The sequence below is a fragment of the Carlito syrichta genome, unplaced genomic scaffold (assembly GCF_000164805.1).
Source record: "Carlito syrichta isolate Samal-C Ts95f unplaced genomic scaffold, Tarsius_syrichta-2.0.1 Scaffold301673, whole genome shotgun sequence".
Classification (NCBI taxonomy): domain Eukaryota; kingdom Metazoa; phylum Chordata; class Mammalia; order Primates; family Tarsiidae; genus Carlito; species Carlito syrichta.
In genome coordinates this window covers 1,606,473-1,623,890 of record NW_007245769.1, presented here as the reverse complement: position 1 = coordinate 1,623,890, position 17,418 = coordinate 1,606,473, and the positions used below count along the sequence as shown (strand labels likewise).

At 34.6% G+C, this 17,418-nt stretch overlaps 1 protein-coding gene across 1 annotated transcript in view; it reads left to right on the top strand.

The window, feature by feature from the left end:
• LRP1B (LDL receptor related protein 1B) overlaps positions 1-17,418 on the top strand; it is a 1,912,798-nt gene that overhangs the window by 310,444 nt on the left and 1,584,936 nt on the right. Inside the window, exon 2 of the mRNA XM_008055101.2 lies at positions 11,406-11,528. Coding sequence (XP_008053292.1) covers positions 11,406-11,528 — 123 coding nt within the window. The remainder of the gene's footprint in view (positions 1-11,405; positions 11,529-17,418) is intronic.

Genomic DNA, 17,418 nt, shown 5'->3' with positions numbered 1-17,418 from the left:
TATTCACACAATTGTAAATAAATTATAGAAAAAGATTTACTTTTCATAGGAATAACTGTTACCTTTGTAGAGCTGAGATTCAAATACACGAAATGTATGTATCAGTCAGCAGGTGGGAAAGATTTGAGAAGCAGAAAGCATTGAAACCTGTTTAGAAAATATAAGGTTAGTGCCACATAGTAATAGTTTTATGCAGTGTGAGTGCAACATGCTTATGTGATTTCTGAGTTGGTTTCTTTAGTGCAGCATCACTAACCTTTGTTTAATCTTAAACTTAGCTTAATACAGGTTACTTGGTATCCTCTTAGTATGCCATGCTTCCCAATGTGATCTCCCTTTGTTTTGAAATGCCATCCTCCGTCTAGTCGGTCTAACAATTTTACATTTGTTTATTAAAATGCTTAAAAAAGATCTTTCCTGGGATGCATCTCTGATGACTATATCAGTTACTTTTGATTGGCAGTACAATTACCTAACACACTGTGGCTAAGTCATAAGGATATTATTAGCATTACCTCAAGCCCCAAGTTCTAAACACTTTCCACCTCGTCATCTTCACTGTGTTGGCCATCTTCCTCTAGCTTATTCCCACTCACTGTCTCAAACTGACTGTGGCTGCCCAAAATTTAGATGCTCACAGTCTAGAGCAATACTGGAGCCCTCCTACTCCCATGGCCTTTTTTTTTTTTTTTTAGTAGAAAGGAAATCTTTTTCCAGGAGGGTTCATATGTCTATGCCCTAGCTTAAGAAAAATTGGGAAAACAAAGATTCAACCTTCCCTACACCCATAGTTGGAAGTAGAATTTAAAAATAACTGTTGAGTAGACAAGTAACAGTATCTTCGGCATACCTTCTCCTCATCTCAACTTCCAACTCCCCAGTTCAAGTTATTCCATTTTTATTGCTCTTCCAACAACACTCCAGACACACTTATATTAGCACCTACCTCACATTATTGTAAACATTTATATTGTTGCCTGCTCTGCTACTAAACCATCAATAAGCTGTGTGAGGAGACCCTGTTATCTCCATCATTATATCCTCATTGCCTAGTTTGATCCATAGTAAAGGAATATTAAATAAATGAATACTTTTAGAACCTTTCAAAATAGGAAATAAGAAACTTTGATATATCTTAAAATTAGAATAGGAAATTGAGATAAATAAAATCATAGTCTTTTTCATCTTTGAAGAGACCTTAATGGTTAAGACACAGCATAATGGATAAGAGATTTCACATCATCTCTGTAAGAGCCCAAGCCTAACCATCTGCTTAATATATCACTAAGTCTAGAGATGAGAAAAAAGATGTGAATTTTGGTGTCCCCTGGGATATTGGATGTGGATCATACAGGATTTAGAAAAAAAGAGCTTGCAAGGAAATGACAATTATTTAGGATTTTTCATTTACATTTACAAATGAGACATCAAAAATTTCCCCTTCCTTAACAATATGATATACTTCTGCGGATTCATTTTACTGCACTTTTGAAAAAAGAGCAAGTAAAAGGGAAATAAAGCATTTCTCTGAAATTTCAGAAAAGAACACACAACTGCAAAGCATTGACCCAATGATAATAAAAACTCCAGTCAACATGTTAAATGTATCAACTGAATATATATCCCTTGTCTCTTGCTAAATAAAAGACAAGGTTTTTACTCTGGGGTGTGTGTGTGTGTGTGTGTGTGTGTGTGTGTGTGTGTGTGTTTGGTAAAGAAGCAGATTTCAATATGCTGAGTATGCTGAGTGCTTTATAATTTTCCATACTGCTGCCTAAAAAACACAAGAAACCTACCAGAGCTTAAATGATCAAAGAAAAAACTGACTTTCACTCTGAAAATTAAATGTCAAATTGAATTCGAAATGTTTACAGAGGTACTTTTCATTTGTTCATTATGATAGAAATGATAAATGAGCAAAGCTTCTTCCTGGGGATAATGTACTTCAAATTTTCAATTTTGTCTTAGTTTTATGTAAGATGTTTTTGTGAGTATGAATTGCATTTGCAGCTCCAAAAACACTTGGTGCTTAATAAGGCATAGCATGATTACAAATTTGGGAGCAGCCAGTAGAAAGTATAAAAATGTAGAATTAATTATATTTTTTTATAATGGACATTACCACATTTTTACATTTTTCCATTTCACAAGAATAAAGCATGTATATATACATGTTCACATACATATGTATAGTTAGTTTCCAATTCATTTATCTCTCAATCAGAAGTGTGAGGTATATGAGCATTTACAATGTTTTTAATAAAATTTTCTTATGTACTTCTGGTCATTATTGCTGTGTTGATGTGTTTGTACTGATATTTGACATCAGAAAGAAGAAAAACCATCTTATGTAAAAGTAGATAGTGCTGAAACTTAGAGAAAGCGACTTAGGAGAAATAGGTCTTTAAATTAACCATAAACTAGCTTTCAGCTTGCTTGTTTCCTATTCATTTTATCAGACTTATAGTTGTGATTTCTTGACTGTGACATGAAACTAGGAACTTCTTTTAGTTTCTTTTTGCTATTGTTACAAATCTCCACAGACCTAGTGGCTCAAAGCAATACAAGTTTATTATCTTATAGTCTTGAGGTCAGAAGCTTATTAAAGAATGTCCTCAGGGCTGAGTTCTTTTGGAGACTCTGGGTGATGAGACTTTTCTTTGCCATGACCAGCTTCTTGAGTCTGGCCCACGTTCCTTTTCTCTTGGTCTCTTCCTCAGATTACCACGATCTCTGCTTCTGTGGCACTTCTGCTGCTTCTTCTTTGACCTCCCTCTGACAAGAACTCTGGTGATGATGTTGCGCCCACCAGGATAATCTAGGATAATATTCCCACCTCAGGACCCTACACTTCACCACATCTGAAAAGTACCTTTTACTATGTAGGGCAATATTTACAGGTTCTAGGAATTAGGATGTGGACTTCTTTAGAATGTCATTATTCTGCCAACCACAGGGCTCTTGATAAATTTTATTCAAGTTTAAATCATATTCTTATTTCATTTGTCTCTCAATCAGTCTTAGTTTCAAGAATAAATGAGCTCTAACCTGAGTCGTTTACCAATTTTAGAATATAAGAACATGTGTACATATTGTGTGGGTTTGTGTGCACATGTTTGTAGAGTAATTAAATCTCTAAATTATCAATAATGTCTCAGCTTGACAATGAGAATTATTGATTAAAAGTCATGATATACTTTTGAAATAGGGATAATCTTCATTACTTAATGTCCTTAAAATTCAAGTCTCTGCCATTTTTTTCAGGATGGATTTATCAAAGATAAATAATACCATGAATTATGTTGTATATTCGATTTATATACAATAACATATGAATTATATTGTATAATGTTTATTTTTAAATTAACCACTCATTTGATAAATATTTATTTTCTTGGCAAAATAAGCTGCCCTAATCCAAGCATTTTTGATCCACCTTCCCTCACCCCAAACCCTCAAAACATATATAATACAGACATTTTTTGTCTTCCTATTAAATATAGACTTAAAATGGTGAGTTACATTTTACCTTGAATTACAATATTGATATTCCTTAAGGAATTAGCTTTTTAAAAACACTCTCATTAAGATATTTGGTTACGTTACCATTGCACACGAGCTATTGTAAAAGTCTAATTTTCAGTAGTCTTTAAGAGACTCGGGAGGATAACACTGAATCTCTCTCAAGTTTGATTTTCAGTGTTCACGGATGCTTTAATTTTATATACTATAGTCTTTACCATTCAGAGTATCTTATTTTAACCATGGGAGAACTTAATTTTATTTTAGTGATTAACTAAATCAAGCTATTTATCATTCTGAAAATAAAACAGAATACCGGTATTGCTTTGGTTTTGCTTTTATTCTCTCTCTTTGCAAAAGATAGTGTATCTCAAATGTGTATCATCCCTTTGTATTGAGAACAGTCAATATCTTCCCTATAGCAATTTGAAACTATATTATTGTTAACTATAGTTATCTTACAGTGGTACAGAACACTAGAACTTATTTCTCCCACCTAGCAGTAATTTTGTATCCTCAATGTTTCCTTATCCCTTCCTTCCTCCTACTTTTCCCAACCTCTAGTTTCCTCTGTTCTACTTTTCACTTTTATAAGATCAACTTTTTTTTTTACCTTTCACATATGAGTGAGAATATGTTGTGTTTAACTTTCTATTCCTGACTTCCTGTTAGTGCAAATATGAAGTCTTAAAACAGAACTCTTTGCCCTTCCAGGAATTCATCGTGCAGTAGGTACAATGCATACAACACAGCACAATAAGTGCTTTCTGGTGTTTTGAGTAGAGTGTTGTGGAGCCAATGATAGAGGAAGGCAAAGTTCACTGGGAAAATGTCCATGAAAGGAGGTAAAATGTCATTAGACTTTAGTGAATGACTAGAATTTTGTTAGATGGGGAAGTGAATTCCAAACAAAGGAATAAAACAGTAAAGTCATATAAAAGATACACTTAGGCCAGGCTTGGTGGCTCAGCCTGTAATCCCGCGTCTTTGGGAGGCTGAGGTAAGTGGATTGCCTGAGCCTGTGGGTTCGAGGCCTGCCTGGGCAGGCGAGACCTCATCCCTACAATAAATCAAAAAAAATTAGCCAGGCGTGGTAGCGTGCACCTGTAGTTCCAGCTGCTTGGAAGGCTGAGGCGGAAGGATCACCAGAGCCCAGCGGGTCAAGGCTGCGGTGACCGGGAGCAGCCACTGCACTCCAGTCTGGGGGACAGTGAGACTCCAACTCAAAAAAAAAAAAAGATACACTTAGGGGAAGTGAATAAAACAGAAAAGAGAATTAAGAGTATGTTGATAGCTGGTCGAGGTGGCATGCACCTGTAGTTCCAGCTACTTGGAAGGCTGAGGCAGAAGGTTCTCCTGAGTCCAGCAGGTCTAGACTGCGGTAACCGTGAGTGTGCCACTGCACTCCAGCCTGGGCGACAAGAGTGAGACTCCAACTAAAATATATATATATATGTTGAATGGTAAAATAACAGTAGGAGAAAGTACTGGGAAAGAAGGACTATAGCCATATCACGAAAAACAATTTAAAAGGAATTCTGAGAAATTTACTTGTCATCTACATATGTACATTTTTCTGGAGTAGCTGAATATAAAGACAAAGGATTAAGACACTTCTTGATATTTGATAAATAGCATTAGTCTTTCAACTTTACATGAGCTTTATCAAAATTTGAAGCTGGCTACGTAATACTTTCTGTAGGTCTTACCATAATTTGCTTCTTCTGGTATTCTGAATTCATTGCCTACTATATGAGACAAAAGGAAATAGAATCATATTTCTCTTTAGCAGTTATGAGTGGTGTGTTATTAATCATCCTACATTTAAATTAGCAATGAGACAAAGAGATAATAAATATTATCGATATTAACCAAGTTCTGAAAATACGTCACAGTACCTCCCTAATCCTCAGCTACTCAGGAGGTTGTGCTTATTCTTTAACTTACCTATTCTTTAGCCTACTTTATAAATTTTTTTATCTATGTCCCCAGGAATTTAACTGTTCTGTGTATATTCTTTACCTGTAATTTGTAATTAGCTATCAGAGTTCATCATTTACATTTTCTTTAAATTTGCCTATAGTGCCCTAGTATGCATTTAATAGATAGACAATGAATTTGTTGATAAAATAATATTCTCATTAGTATGAGTCAACTTTTAAGGAAAGCTGCATAAGATTACTGTAAATTAATCATGGTGAAATATTCAAGGAGCTGTTGGCTACATAGTTATTTAGTAGATCACTATTGATAGATATGTTAGTTTCAGTATTTGACTTTGATAGCTTCTGTTGTTTAAAAAGATAAAAATTAGCAATTCATCCTGATATTAAAATAAGAAAATATGTTAGCTCATCTGTGACAACTCACGTATATAAAATTTTTCAGTTATGATTATGTCAAACTTTAAAAAGTATTATTTATAAATTTATATTAAAATACATGGATATTTTCATGTAAGTATAAAAGAATGATCATACTAAGCTTTTCTCATGACAGGATAAATCCAAACTCAGTAAATTCTATAGGCTATGGTTGTCCTAATCTTCTCATGTCTTTTGATTGCAAGAATCTATTATTATAAAGAGATATACATAGTATTAGCTTTGATCTTCCTTCTTAGGGATGTAAGTGAAACTCCTTTCACATTCAGATAAGCTCCTTTTTTAAATTACAGTGTAAAATACTATGTTTCATACAATAGGAAGGCATTTAAAATAATATTAGTTTGACTATCTAAGAGGCATGGGATGAAGCATTAAATAGGATAAATGGAAAACATACATATATACAACATATTTAGCTTCTGATTAAAGGAACTCAATCCTGTGGATGTATTTTTAAGTAATCACCTTGAAATACTGCAATTCATTCATTTGAATCCTGTAATCAATGCTTTTACAAACTGACTTTAAAACAGAGTATGTGATTGAAAATAAATAGGAAGGTTATAGCAAGCTATTCTTAACTGCTATTTCCTAGAGTGATAATATAAAACTGTCCCCAAAACTGCAACAATGCAAATTGTCTTTAAAGGTTGGAGCTTGCTTAGCAAGCTAATAACACAGGCTCATTAGGCAAATCCCCTTAAGTCTATCTTACTCCTGAAAAAAAAAATCATTTTGAATCATGATGAATTTATGTATATGTCTATATACATGTGAGTATGTATTGAGGACAGGTGATTTGCATATTTTTCCCAAGGGATTTCTTCTGGGATTTTTCCCAAGGGATTATTCTACATCTAGGTGGATATTTGGACATAAAATAAAATAAAATGAACAAAACAATCAGCTGTCGAGTATGTACTTTTCAAACTTAGCAGCATTCTCATTGCTGTTAGAAAGTAATCTTTTCATAAATTTAGTCAACTGCTTTTTTAATTCCCACAGCAATATTCTAAAGTGTCACCTTCCTTTCTAATTCTACTTACCTCAAATTTCAAAAATCAATCCTGCTTTTCAATTTTTTGAGAAAGCACAACTAAATAAGAATATCTTAACTTTCTTGCATACCAGTTAATAATCTGTGATTTCATTGTTCGATCATTTTTCCTCAGGGTGAGTGTCTCCATTGTTTTTTAGGTTTTTATTCCATCCCCATGAATTCCTCTTGAATAAACTGGTTCCCTTTCATCTCCTTCTTGGGCCTACAGTCTATCTTCCTCAAGTGATACCATTCCCTCAGGGACAAGTCTACTTTAGGTTTTAGGACCCGCTGTACATGAATTTTGTCATTAGAGACCCCCTAGCTCAATCCACTTCTTGAAATTTCACGAAATTTCTATAAATCTCCTTTCCCCTTGAGTCCTACTCCTGTGGCAATCTGTTCTCTCCTTTCCCCTTGAGTCCTACTCCTGTGGCAATCTGTTCTCTCTCTCTCTCTCTCTCTCTCTCTCTCTCTCTCTCTCTCTCTCTCTCTCTCTCTCTCTCCCTCTCTGTCTCTCTATCTGTCTCTGTCTCTCTCTCTCTCACCTCACTTTAATTTTATGTGCATCTATTCTTATAATTTTCACTATCTTCTTACAGTCCTAGTTCTCTTTATAATTTGAGTCATTCTCTTGAATTAGGCTTAAATGTTTCAGTGCCTATTGAATATTTCTTCTTGGATGACTCAAAAGCATCTTATTTTCGAAAGCAGTTGAAAAACCATACATTTGGGTTCAGATATCTGAATTGAAGAATCTGGAATGTAATGAGATTGTGGGCATGATATTTGACTTCAGTTTTTCATCCAATAGTCTTGAATTTTCATTCTGACAACACATGTATCCCTACAACCATCCCCCTCTCACCTGGATTATTGCAGGAACATAATAGTTGATCTCCCTGCTTACACCTTCACTTCACTGCAATTTATTCTCAACACAGTAGCCAGAGTGATTCTTTTACAAAGTAAGTCAGATTCTGTCACTCTGTTTTGAATTCCAATGTTTTGTTTTATTTTTTAAGTAAAACTGAAAACCTTCATCTGCTCCCCTCAACCTGATACTTGCCAATGACCTCTTTTTCTAATTTCTTTTTCTTCAGTCACCTTGACCTCTTCAGTGCTTCATAAATTTTCCATGAACATCTTTAGCTCATAATCGTTATCACATGGTCTTATATTCAACTAGGCGTCACTCTCACCCATTTAAAGCCTTTATTCCAGTATTATACTCTCTGTTACTTATTGTCTAAACACCCTGTTTAAAATTGTACCTCTTCCTGATCTCCAACTTTTAAACTCCATCTCTGCTTTATTTTTCTCAATAGGGTTTATCACCTAAAAATACTACACAACTAACTCATTTATTTTGTTTTTGTTTCTATCCTCCCACCATAATGTAAGCTCCATGATGTCAGTAATCTGCTTTTAAAAATTACTATATATTCCAGTGCTGAGTAAAATTTCAATAATTTTGAGTAAAATTTCTATGATATATAAATAAATTTAAAAACTAAGATATGGGTAGTGAAAGTGCTTTTTGAACTAAATATCACTGTAAAAAGATTAAGTATTCCCTTTATTATTTCACTCCCTGTCATGAGCACCCACTTTTTTTTTCTCTCTCTCTCTCTATCTATATGTCCTATCTTGGTTTTGGGACACCATCAAATCAAATTCTAAGGCTATTTACTTGGATACATGTTCAAGCCTTTCAAATATATAGTTACCAATTCTTAACTCATTTGGTGCATAGACTTCATCTGAGTCCCCACTGCCACATCCTATATCTTGAATTCTTCTCTAATCAATAGCAAGCATGTCTTAGCAGAACTTTGCAATATGTTTTATTATTAAATGCCCTTTCTTATTTTCCATGCCTTCAGATTACATACAAAGTGCTTCCCAAGGCAATCACGTTTTCTCATTACTGATCCTATGTTTTTGAGACATTCTATTTCAACACCATGAATGATTCCTTATGGTTCTCTTTATTTATTTGTTTGTTTGTTTGAGTTGGAGTCTCACTCTTGTCACCCAGGCTGGAGTGCAGTGGCACGCTCACGGCCACTGCAGCATTAACCTGCTGGGCTTAGGCGATCCTTCCACCCTGCCTTTCAAGTAACTGGAACTACAGACACACACCACCAATACCCGGCCAGTTTTTGTGATTTATTGTAGAGACGAGGTCTCACCAAATAGCCCAGGTTGATCTCGAACCCCTCAGTTTAAGCAGTCCTCTCTCCTGAGCCTCCCAAAGTGCTGGGATTACAGGCTGAGCCACCCCACCCAGCCTCTTTACTTGTTTATATTTTCATTAAGTACTGATTGTTTACTCAGTCACACAATATACAATGATATTTCCCCCTCTCCATGTAGCAATTTGTTATAGTTTGAAAAGACTGAAGGAATAGAAAATCAAGCACTTCCAGAAGATAGATCAAGTGCATAGTAGTTATAGGCACTAGGAACATCTATTCTGATTTTTATGATAGACTTGGTTTACCTTTGCCTCTGTGCGATTATTAATAAACCTTCCTTTATTCTGAGAACTCGATCAGTTTGGTAATAAATTATATGGTCTTTTTAACTATAAGCAAAATAATTTGAATTTTGTTCCATGCTCTTTTTCTACATTGACTTCAAAAGTTATGAGATTACCTAAAGCAAAATGTGAACCCCGCTCCTTTAGCATTGGGGTATACTTATGAATATCACACACCATTGCTTGGTATATTAAAAAAAAAACAGATTATGGGTTTATGACCTAATGTCATACAATTTCAATAGAAAACTTTTTTTCTTTCTCAAATGTATCATAATAATTACTATCTTAGCAAATATTTACTCTAAACCTTGCCAGGAATGTCTTATATTCCATTTATCCAAAGTCTACCCATCTTTAGAAGAATGCCAACATCCCAAAACTATTTTTGTATTTATCTCCATCTGTCTCTACCTGTGATCTCTCCTTTTAGCATTTTTGGGGAGTGGTAGGTTCTATTGGCACAAGTAGTCTGTTGAATCCTTAAAGATAAAGATTAGCTTCTACATTTTTGATTCTACAGCATGAAGTCCAGGGCCAAAAACAGAGTATACTCAAGCAACTTGATGTAAAGAAACAACAGTTGTGATAGTGGCAGTGATTAGTGTGGTGTTGATGGTGAATTTATGGAAAATATAACAGGATAAGATTTTTATAAAGTCAGAAAATATAGTTTGAACCTGGAAAATGTTAAAAGTACACCCACATCTGTAGATTAAAGATATATATGTTTGTAATGTGCATTTACTGAAAGTTATGTGACTGGTATCGGGCAGTGGGGAGGTTGAGAGAGAAAAAGGAAATATACACATATTTTATCAAATCTTTGATACCATTGAGTGTAAAATATGCCATCATTTTGTATATGGCTGGGGGAAATTGTCAGTTAAGCTATGGCCTAATATTTTCTTATCACTAAGAATTTTTATTTAACATTTATTGAAAGAGCTCATTGAACCTACTTAATGATATATTTTTAATCTCAAATTTTTCTTATAATACATATATAACAAAACTACAGTGGAATCAAATGGCTAAGGTATTCCTAATGCTTTTTCACATTCGGAGGCCATAGATTATAGAAGACATTCCTATTGCAGACATGTTAAAAGGTAAACAAAGATTGAATTTTTTAAGTGGACTTACAGGGCATAAGGAAATATATGTGAACAATAATATTCTGGTGAGTTTACTAAGACTTGAGCAAAGATCCCAAATGTCCTGAAAATATAACAGGATAAGATTGTTTTTTAAAGGAAGAAAAATAGAAGATGTTTTAGGCACAGCCCATTGTAGAAAATTTGAGTTACAAAAACAGTCTTATGGACATTATTATCATTTTTGCTGTCCAGTAATGGAAGTTATCACCTTGAAAGTCATGATGAAAAAGGAAAGAAAATACTTTGATCTTGGATATTCATTCATGTAGAGACATGAAGCCCAAGTATTAGGATAGATGGTTAAGAACTAAATACTCAGAAATAGAGTTTAATTGCAATGTTTAACTTACTACTGATTTTAATTTCTCTCAGAGCAGAGAAAGAAACTAAAATTTTTATGCTCAAGAGCTTTTGCTTTGATTCAACATGTTATATGAAACTGACTTGCTAGAATATCTATATGCCATCTTTGATCTGATAAAGCCTCTAGTCATAAACACAAATAGAATTTTTAACTATTTCCGGAACAGATTGTTTGAACCTATAAAAAAATCAAGTCCATCCAAATTGTGTGCTTGAGCTGAGAAGCTAAAATTAATATAAATAGTTGGTTTATCTTTGCTGCTAAACAAAAAATGTGGATCACATTCATGTACGTTTTATGCATTGCTTTTTCACATTTCATCTTTGTACTGCTCTTGTGTTCATGTTCAGATCATTCATATTTTATTTCGAAACATTTTCATTTTCAGATCAGCAGTTGTGTGATCCTGGTGAATTTCTTTGCCACGATCATGTGACTTGTGTCTCCCAGAGCTGGCTGTGTGATGGGGACCCTGACTGCCCTGATGATTCAGACGAGTCTTTAGATACCTGTGAGTAGAAAGGTTCTCATGTCATTCGGATTTACCTTACATGCGAAACTAAATGTCAGTTGTTTTCACGGATGACTGCTGTTCTAGTTGATTTGTTTTTTTTTTTTCCAAATTGCCTAAGAAACTTGAAAACTTTTTTGGGGGTTTCTTTAAAATGAGTATGTAAGGGGAGCATAAAATATAGTTTTGTAGTATGAATTAACTTATGAAGGAAACAAAATGTGAAGTTAATCATTTCAACGTGATTGTGTTAATACTAGAAAAAAAAAACTCAAAGAGAAAAATAATTATTTAACACATGGCACTAAAAGGGAGTAAGAACTTGTCTCTCATGGTTTGAGATAGAGGAACATATAGAAGGAATATCACAGATATCAAGGTTTAGTTCCCATATTATTATTATTAATATCTTAGGGCATGACACAAATTATTGTGCATATTTTTTGAACCTGAAAGACAGAAACTTTATCCATCATAGAGTAAGAATCTTTATAATATCAGATTCAGAAGCCCAGATTATACACGGATCCTAAATATAGTTATACCACTGTAACAGAGTCTACTGAAGGATTTTTCCATGTTAGAAACATCACTTTAACAAAATTATAATAAATAATATGACCATAGCTAAATATGCCATACTTTTTTAATGTCCACTTATCATAAGAAATATGAACAGTCTCCTAAATTTTGATAGTGTTATTTCTAGCACTTCTAGTATCACCCTATGCTCCTAAGGAAAGCATGCATGCAGATATGTTAATAGTAGTTCCAAAGTCACTAAGATTGAAGTGGAAAAAAAATTCATCATCTTTATTACCTAATATTATAAAGATAACAAGTATTCCATTTTCCATTTTTATCTACTTGTTTACAAGTATTCCAGGCAGTTTTGATGAAAATTTTTCTGTTAGAAAACAGAGGCAAATGCTTATTAATTTTTTTTTTTTGAGTTGGGATCTTGCTCTGTTGCCCCAGCTAGAGTGCAGTGGCACCCTCAACCACCACCATAGCCTTGACCTGGGGACTCAGGCTATCCTTCTGCCTCTGTCTTCCAAGTAGCTGGAACTACAGGCATGTGCCACTATGTCAGGCTAAGTTTTTTTTTTTTTTTTATTGTAGAGATGAAGTCTCACCAAGTTGCCCAGGCTGGTCTTGAACCCCTGGACTCGGGTAATCCTCTTGCCTCTGCCTCCCACAGTGCTGTGATTACAGACATGCACCACCATGCCCAGTCTTATTTTCTTTATGTCTAATAGTCTTTTAAAAGTTTCTCAAAATGTACTTGAATATTTGAATTGATTGCTTCTCTGAGCAGATCAGGAATAGTTTGTAGTCATTTACTTCATTTATAATTTTCACCAATTTCATCAGTTAAATTCTGAAAACCTTTAGAAAACCTTTACTAGATTCCTTGTAGTATAAAAATATAGTAAGCAAGATAAGCTTAAAAATTTATGGGAAAAATTCTAATGGATAAGCAAAATTGTGATAAATCCATACGGGGACTATTATTTGGCCACAAAAAGGAAAGAACTATTCGCATATCCTTCAACATAGATTAACCTTGAAAATATTATGCAAAAGAGAAGTAACTAGTATATAAAAAGACCACATATTTCATGATTTCATTCATATAAAAGATCTAAAACAGGCAAGTCAACAGAGACAGAGAGTAGAGAAGTGGTTTTCAGAGGCTGGGTAGGATGGGCATTGAGGGAGAGAATAATGACAGTCGATGAGTGTGAGGTTGTTTTGGGAGTGAAAAAATGTTCTAAAATTGGATTGTAATGACGGTTGCACAACTCTTTGAACTTATTTTAAAAGCATGAAATTGTACATTTTAAATGGATAAATTATGTGGTGAATGAATTATAACTTAACAAAGGTGTTTAAATCCCAATATTGTGTATATGGGTGAAGATGGTATCGGAATGTGAAAAGACAACGTTAAAACATGCTTTGGCCTTGAATTTTACAAGAAATAGTAAGATCATATTATAATGTCTTAACTATTTTTAAGCTTTACCTTTTTCTTGTTCAAGTGCCACCTAGAAATTCTTTCCTCATTATCTACTAGGAAGGATTTCCGTGACACAATCGGAGTACAAGTCAAATACTTTAATTTTGAAAGTGATGTCTTGAATTCTGCCCTGATCTTTCTACCAATTCTGTGATGAGAAAAATGACAGAGATGTAAAATAGATTTGTGAAATTTATATGAAGAATAGCCAAGTTGAAGGGGCAGTGCCGTGGAACTGTGCATGGCACAATGCAAAAGCATTTGAGAGGAAATGGCAGCATGGCATACCTGGGCAGTAGTCTCCTTTGGGATAGTGAAAATAGAGAACAATAATGTTCTCCTTTGTGCTCCAGAGGAAATGGAGTGCGTTTGTGGTCTAGAGAAGCAGTGAGAGCCTGTATAGTCAATAACTGTAGTTCAGAGATGCCTTAATACATGCTAAAATGGGTGAGGACAAATATTCCACCTCCCTCCCGTAACCCCTTTAGGCCTTTAAAAACATGGCAGATACCTAGCAGGCCCACATCTGTGGACCAGACTTGTGTATGCTGGACATTATCCAACTTGATTGATTGGGCATCTGCTCTTGAGAAAGGAGATAGAAGTTGGCTAGGCAAACAGAGAAAGAGGGTCTCGAGAAGACTTAAAACCTGCAGGAACACCCCCTGCACCACTCTCATAAGATAATTGTTGGCTGAAAATGTGGTTAAGAACATTCTGTCAACCCAGGATGTACTGATAAAAGGGACTTTTTGCTGCTTAAACACAGGTGTAGTAGCTTAACCAAATGTCCTAACTTGACCTTGGCTTATTATAATATCATTAACATAGGATGAGCATTGAGGTTTTAACCCCCCCCCCCCGTGGGCTTTTCTGTGGTATTTATGGGTAATATTCAAGATGGAGTAGCCTTGGTCAAGGATTCGCATGCGCAGTAAGAATTGGGTCTCAGGAAGTAAGGAGTGGATGAGATGTAAATGAAAGAAATGCCCCCAGAAAAGATAAAAACCTCCTAACATCGGGTAACCCGTTTCGGGCTGCCTCTATTCTCTGGAGAGCTTTGTTGCTTAATAAACTCTTTCATTCATTCTTTTGGTGTTCACATTCCTTAATCTTCTTGGTTGTGGGACAAGAACCTGAGGTTGCTGCTTGAAGCTTTCAAAACTCCTGCAACACTCTGAATGGTCAAAGTCTTTATCATAATGCTATTAAATATATTGACTATCCACCCAACTCAGAAGATAGATACTACCCTGAATCTGGGGGGAAATTAGGCCTTCAATTCCCAGAGATGAGGAGCTTTGAGCAGCCAGAGGTCTCAAATTGGGAATTGCATGTTGGATAGTTAAAAATAGAGGTAGCTTTGTGTTAACTTACTTTGTAAAACAAAATTCATACTTGCTCAAGATATTTTTGAAAGTTTTTAATTATATAGTTATTTTCTTCTCCAATAAAATTTGATGAATTTAATTTTAAAATGTTTCTTCATTTTGGTCATTCTTATTTTATCCTTTAACATTAAAATTGCTGAATATCCTTAAAGGCAACATGAAAACTGTTCTTTATCAATGTAGTCAAGTAACAAAGCAGAGAAATATCTATTTTCCTACCTGTTTTATTTATTTAATCAGTGCAACATATTTAAATTTGCATTTAATTAGCTTGTTCCATATAAGTGGTTTTAGTCAGTACCAACTGAAATCTGGACAAGCATAGAAAAAAGACTTTATAAAAAATATCAGACTTTTTCAAATTTAAATTTTTCAATCCAGATGTTCACAATTGCCATTTTCTCTAATCATAGCATTTTGTAATGTGTTGTTCTAGGATATTCACATGCAGTCATCACTGATCTACATAAAATAATTACATAATTTTATAATTATATGAACGTATACATTTGATGTGAACGATAAATTCCAAAAATGGAAAACCTTAAAGACTGATTCTTAGGAAGGATAATTTTGTGCTCAGTATATGAACAAAAGCATGCTATCATCTTTGATTTGACAACAAAGTATGTTGTATCTACAAAATATTAGATAAAAACAGCTGATGCAATATAGTTATTTTTCCTAAATTCACTTAGCCTTTAAAATGATAGAAAGACCACTCTAGCAAGGAATTTATTATGACATCGTGAAAGCTCTGAACTGACAAAATTATAACAGGAATTAAATAAATACTGTGTAGGAAGAGGAAAGGCTCCACTTGTAAAACACTGATGACTATAATGTGTTAGAAGAAAAACATACATAGAGAAAAACAAGAAGTTCTGGAAACTAAAATGAAATTTAGATATTTGAGGATCTGAAAGTTTAATAAACTCACATTTTCTTCCTCTTCTGTGTTGGTTTAGGCCCAGGCTCTAGGGGTATTCTCAAGTATCCGTGAGGCAGGATTTAGATTTCACTAGCAGCAATACACACAGCAAAACTGTTGTATGAGGTTGATTTACAACTAAGCTGATTACATGTTGGGGTGAGTTATCTAAATATGAAATTGGAAAATTTTAATAATTTATAACCTTATCATTGGGTATGAGAAATTACTTTTAGCCATAAAAATGAAAGCCTTTACTTCTGTACACTATTTAGAATAATTTTTCAAGTGTCTAAATAATGACTACACCATTTTTAGGTTCTATGAGGCAATGAGAATAGAAAATCAGGGAAATCACCATCTTTCTACTCATTGCTTTCAACCCAATGTTGTTAGTGTAGCGTGCGAGGAGAATAAAAATGAATAGTGGAAATGTTTATTTGGGGGAATGAAAGCTTGGTACCACCTGTGGCAGGGAAGTCTTCTTGAAAGAGACTTTTATTCTGAGGTATTCAGAATGTAATTCCTTCTAGGAGTTTCTGTTGAACGCTTAATGATACTTCCTTTTCCAACAATCAGCTCCAGCTGATGTATGATATTTTCCTAAGTATTATATTTTCCGGAAATCTGATGTCATTATACTTAAAACTAGATTCTTACTTTTTAAGTCAGAAAAGTATTTTCCATGCTATATCTTCTTCTTTCCTATTGCTCTGCAACGTCTGCCTTCAGGGAATCACTTTAGAGAATTCTTCAATCACAGATCATGTTTGGACATAATGACTCACTGACCAGCAAAGGAGAATAAAAATATGCCCAGGCAATATCTGCAACCTGTATAATTGTTGCTATAAGTTGTACATTGATTCTTCTCTGCCCTGTCCTTCTGCAGGGAACAGCGAGCTTTTTCTGTAAAGGACCAGATAGTAAATATTTAGGCTTCACAGACTCATATGATCTCTGCTGTATATTCTTCTGTGTTTTTGTTTGTCTTTCAATTTGTTTGTTTTTTAAACATTCTTCTAAAAAGAAGGAAGAAAAAAATATCTCAGTTTACAGTGTGAATAGAAACAGGCCACAGGCCAGATTTGGCCAACTGGTTATAGTTAGATCCCTGTTGTAGTGTCATAACTGAACTATATCTGCTATACAGTTGTGGAGGCAGGTCTCTGCCCAGGCACTGTTGCCACACGGAACAGCATAATCCCACACAGTGAATGCAGTAGCACTGTGTGTGCACCCACTAGTCATGGTGCCAGACTGAGGCAATATGGTGTACTCTACATAAGATTCCTTTTTTTCTATTTTTGCTTACATCCTTATTGGTCAGGACTGCACTTGACAACATGTCATAGAAATAGTAATGTAATCAAATATAGATTTACTTTCTTCATGTACAAAGTTGCAAAAGTGGACAATTCAGAACTGATGTGGCAACTCCAAACTGACAGCAGGCTTCTTCCATCTTTCTGCTCTGGCATTCTGTTTTTTTGAGTTGGAGTCTCACTCTGTCACTCAGACTGGAGTGCAGTGGCCACTCCTGGC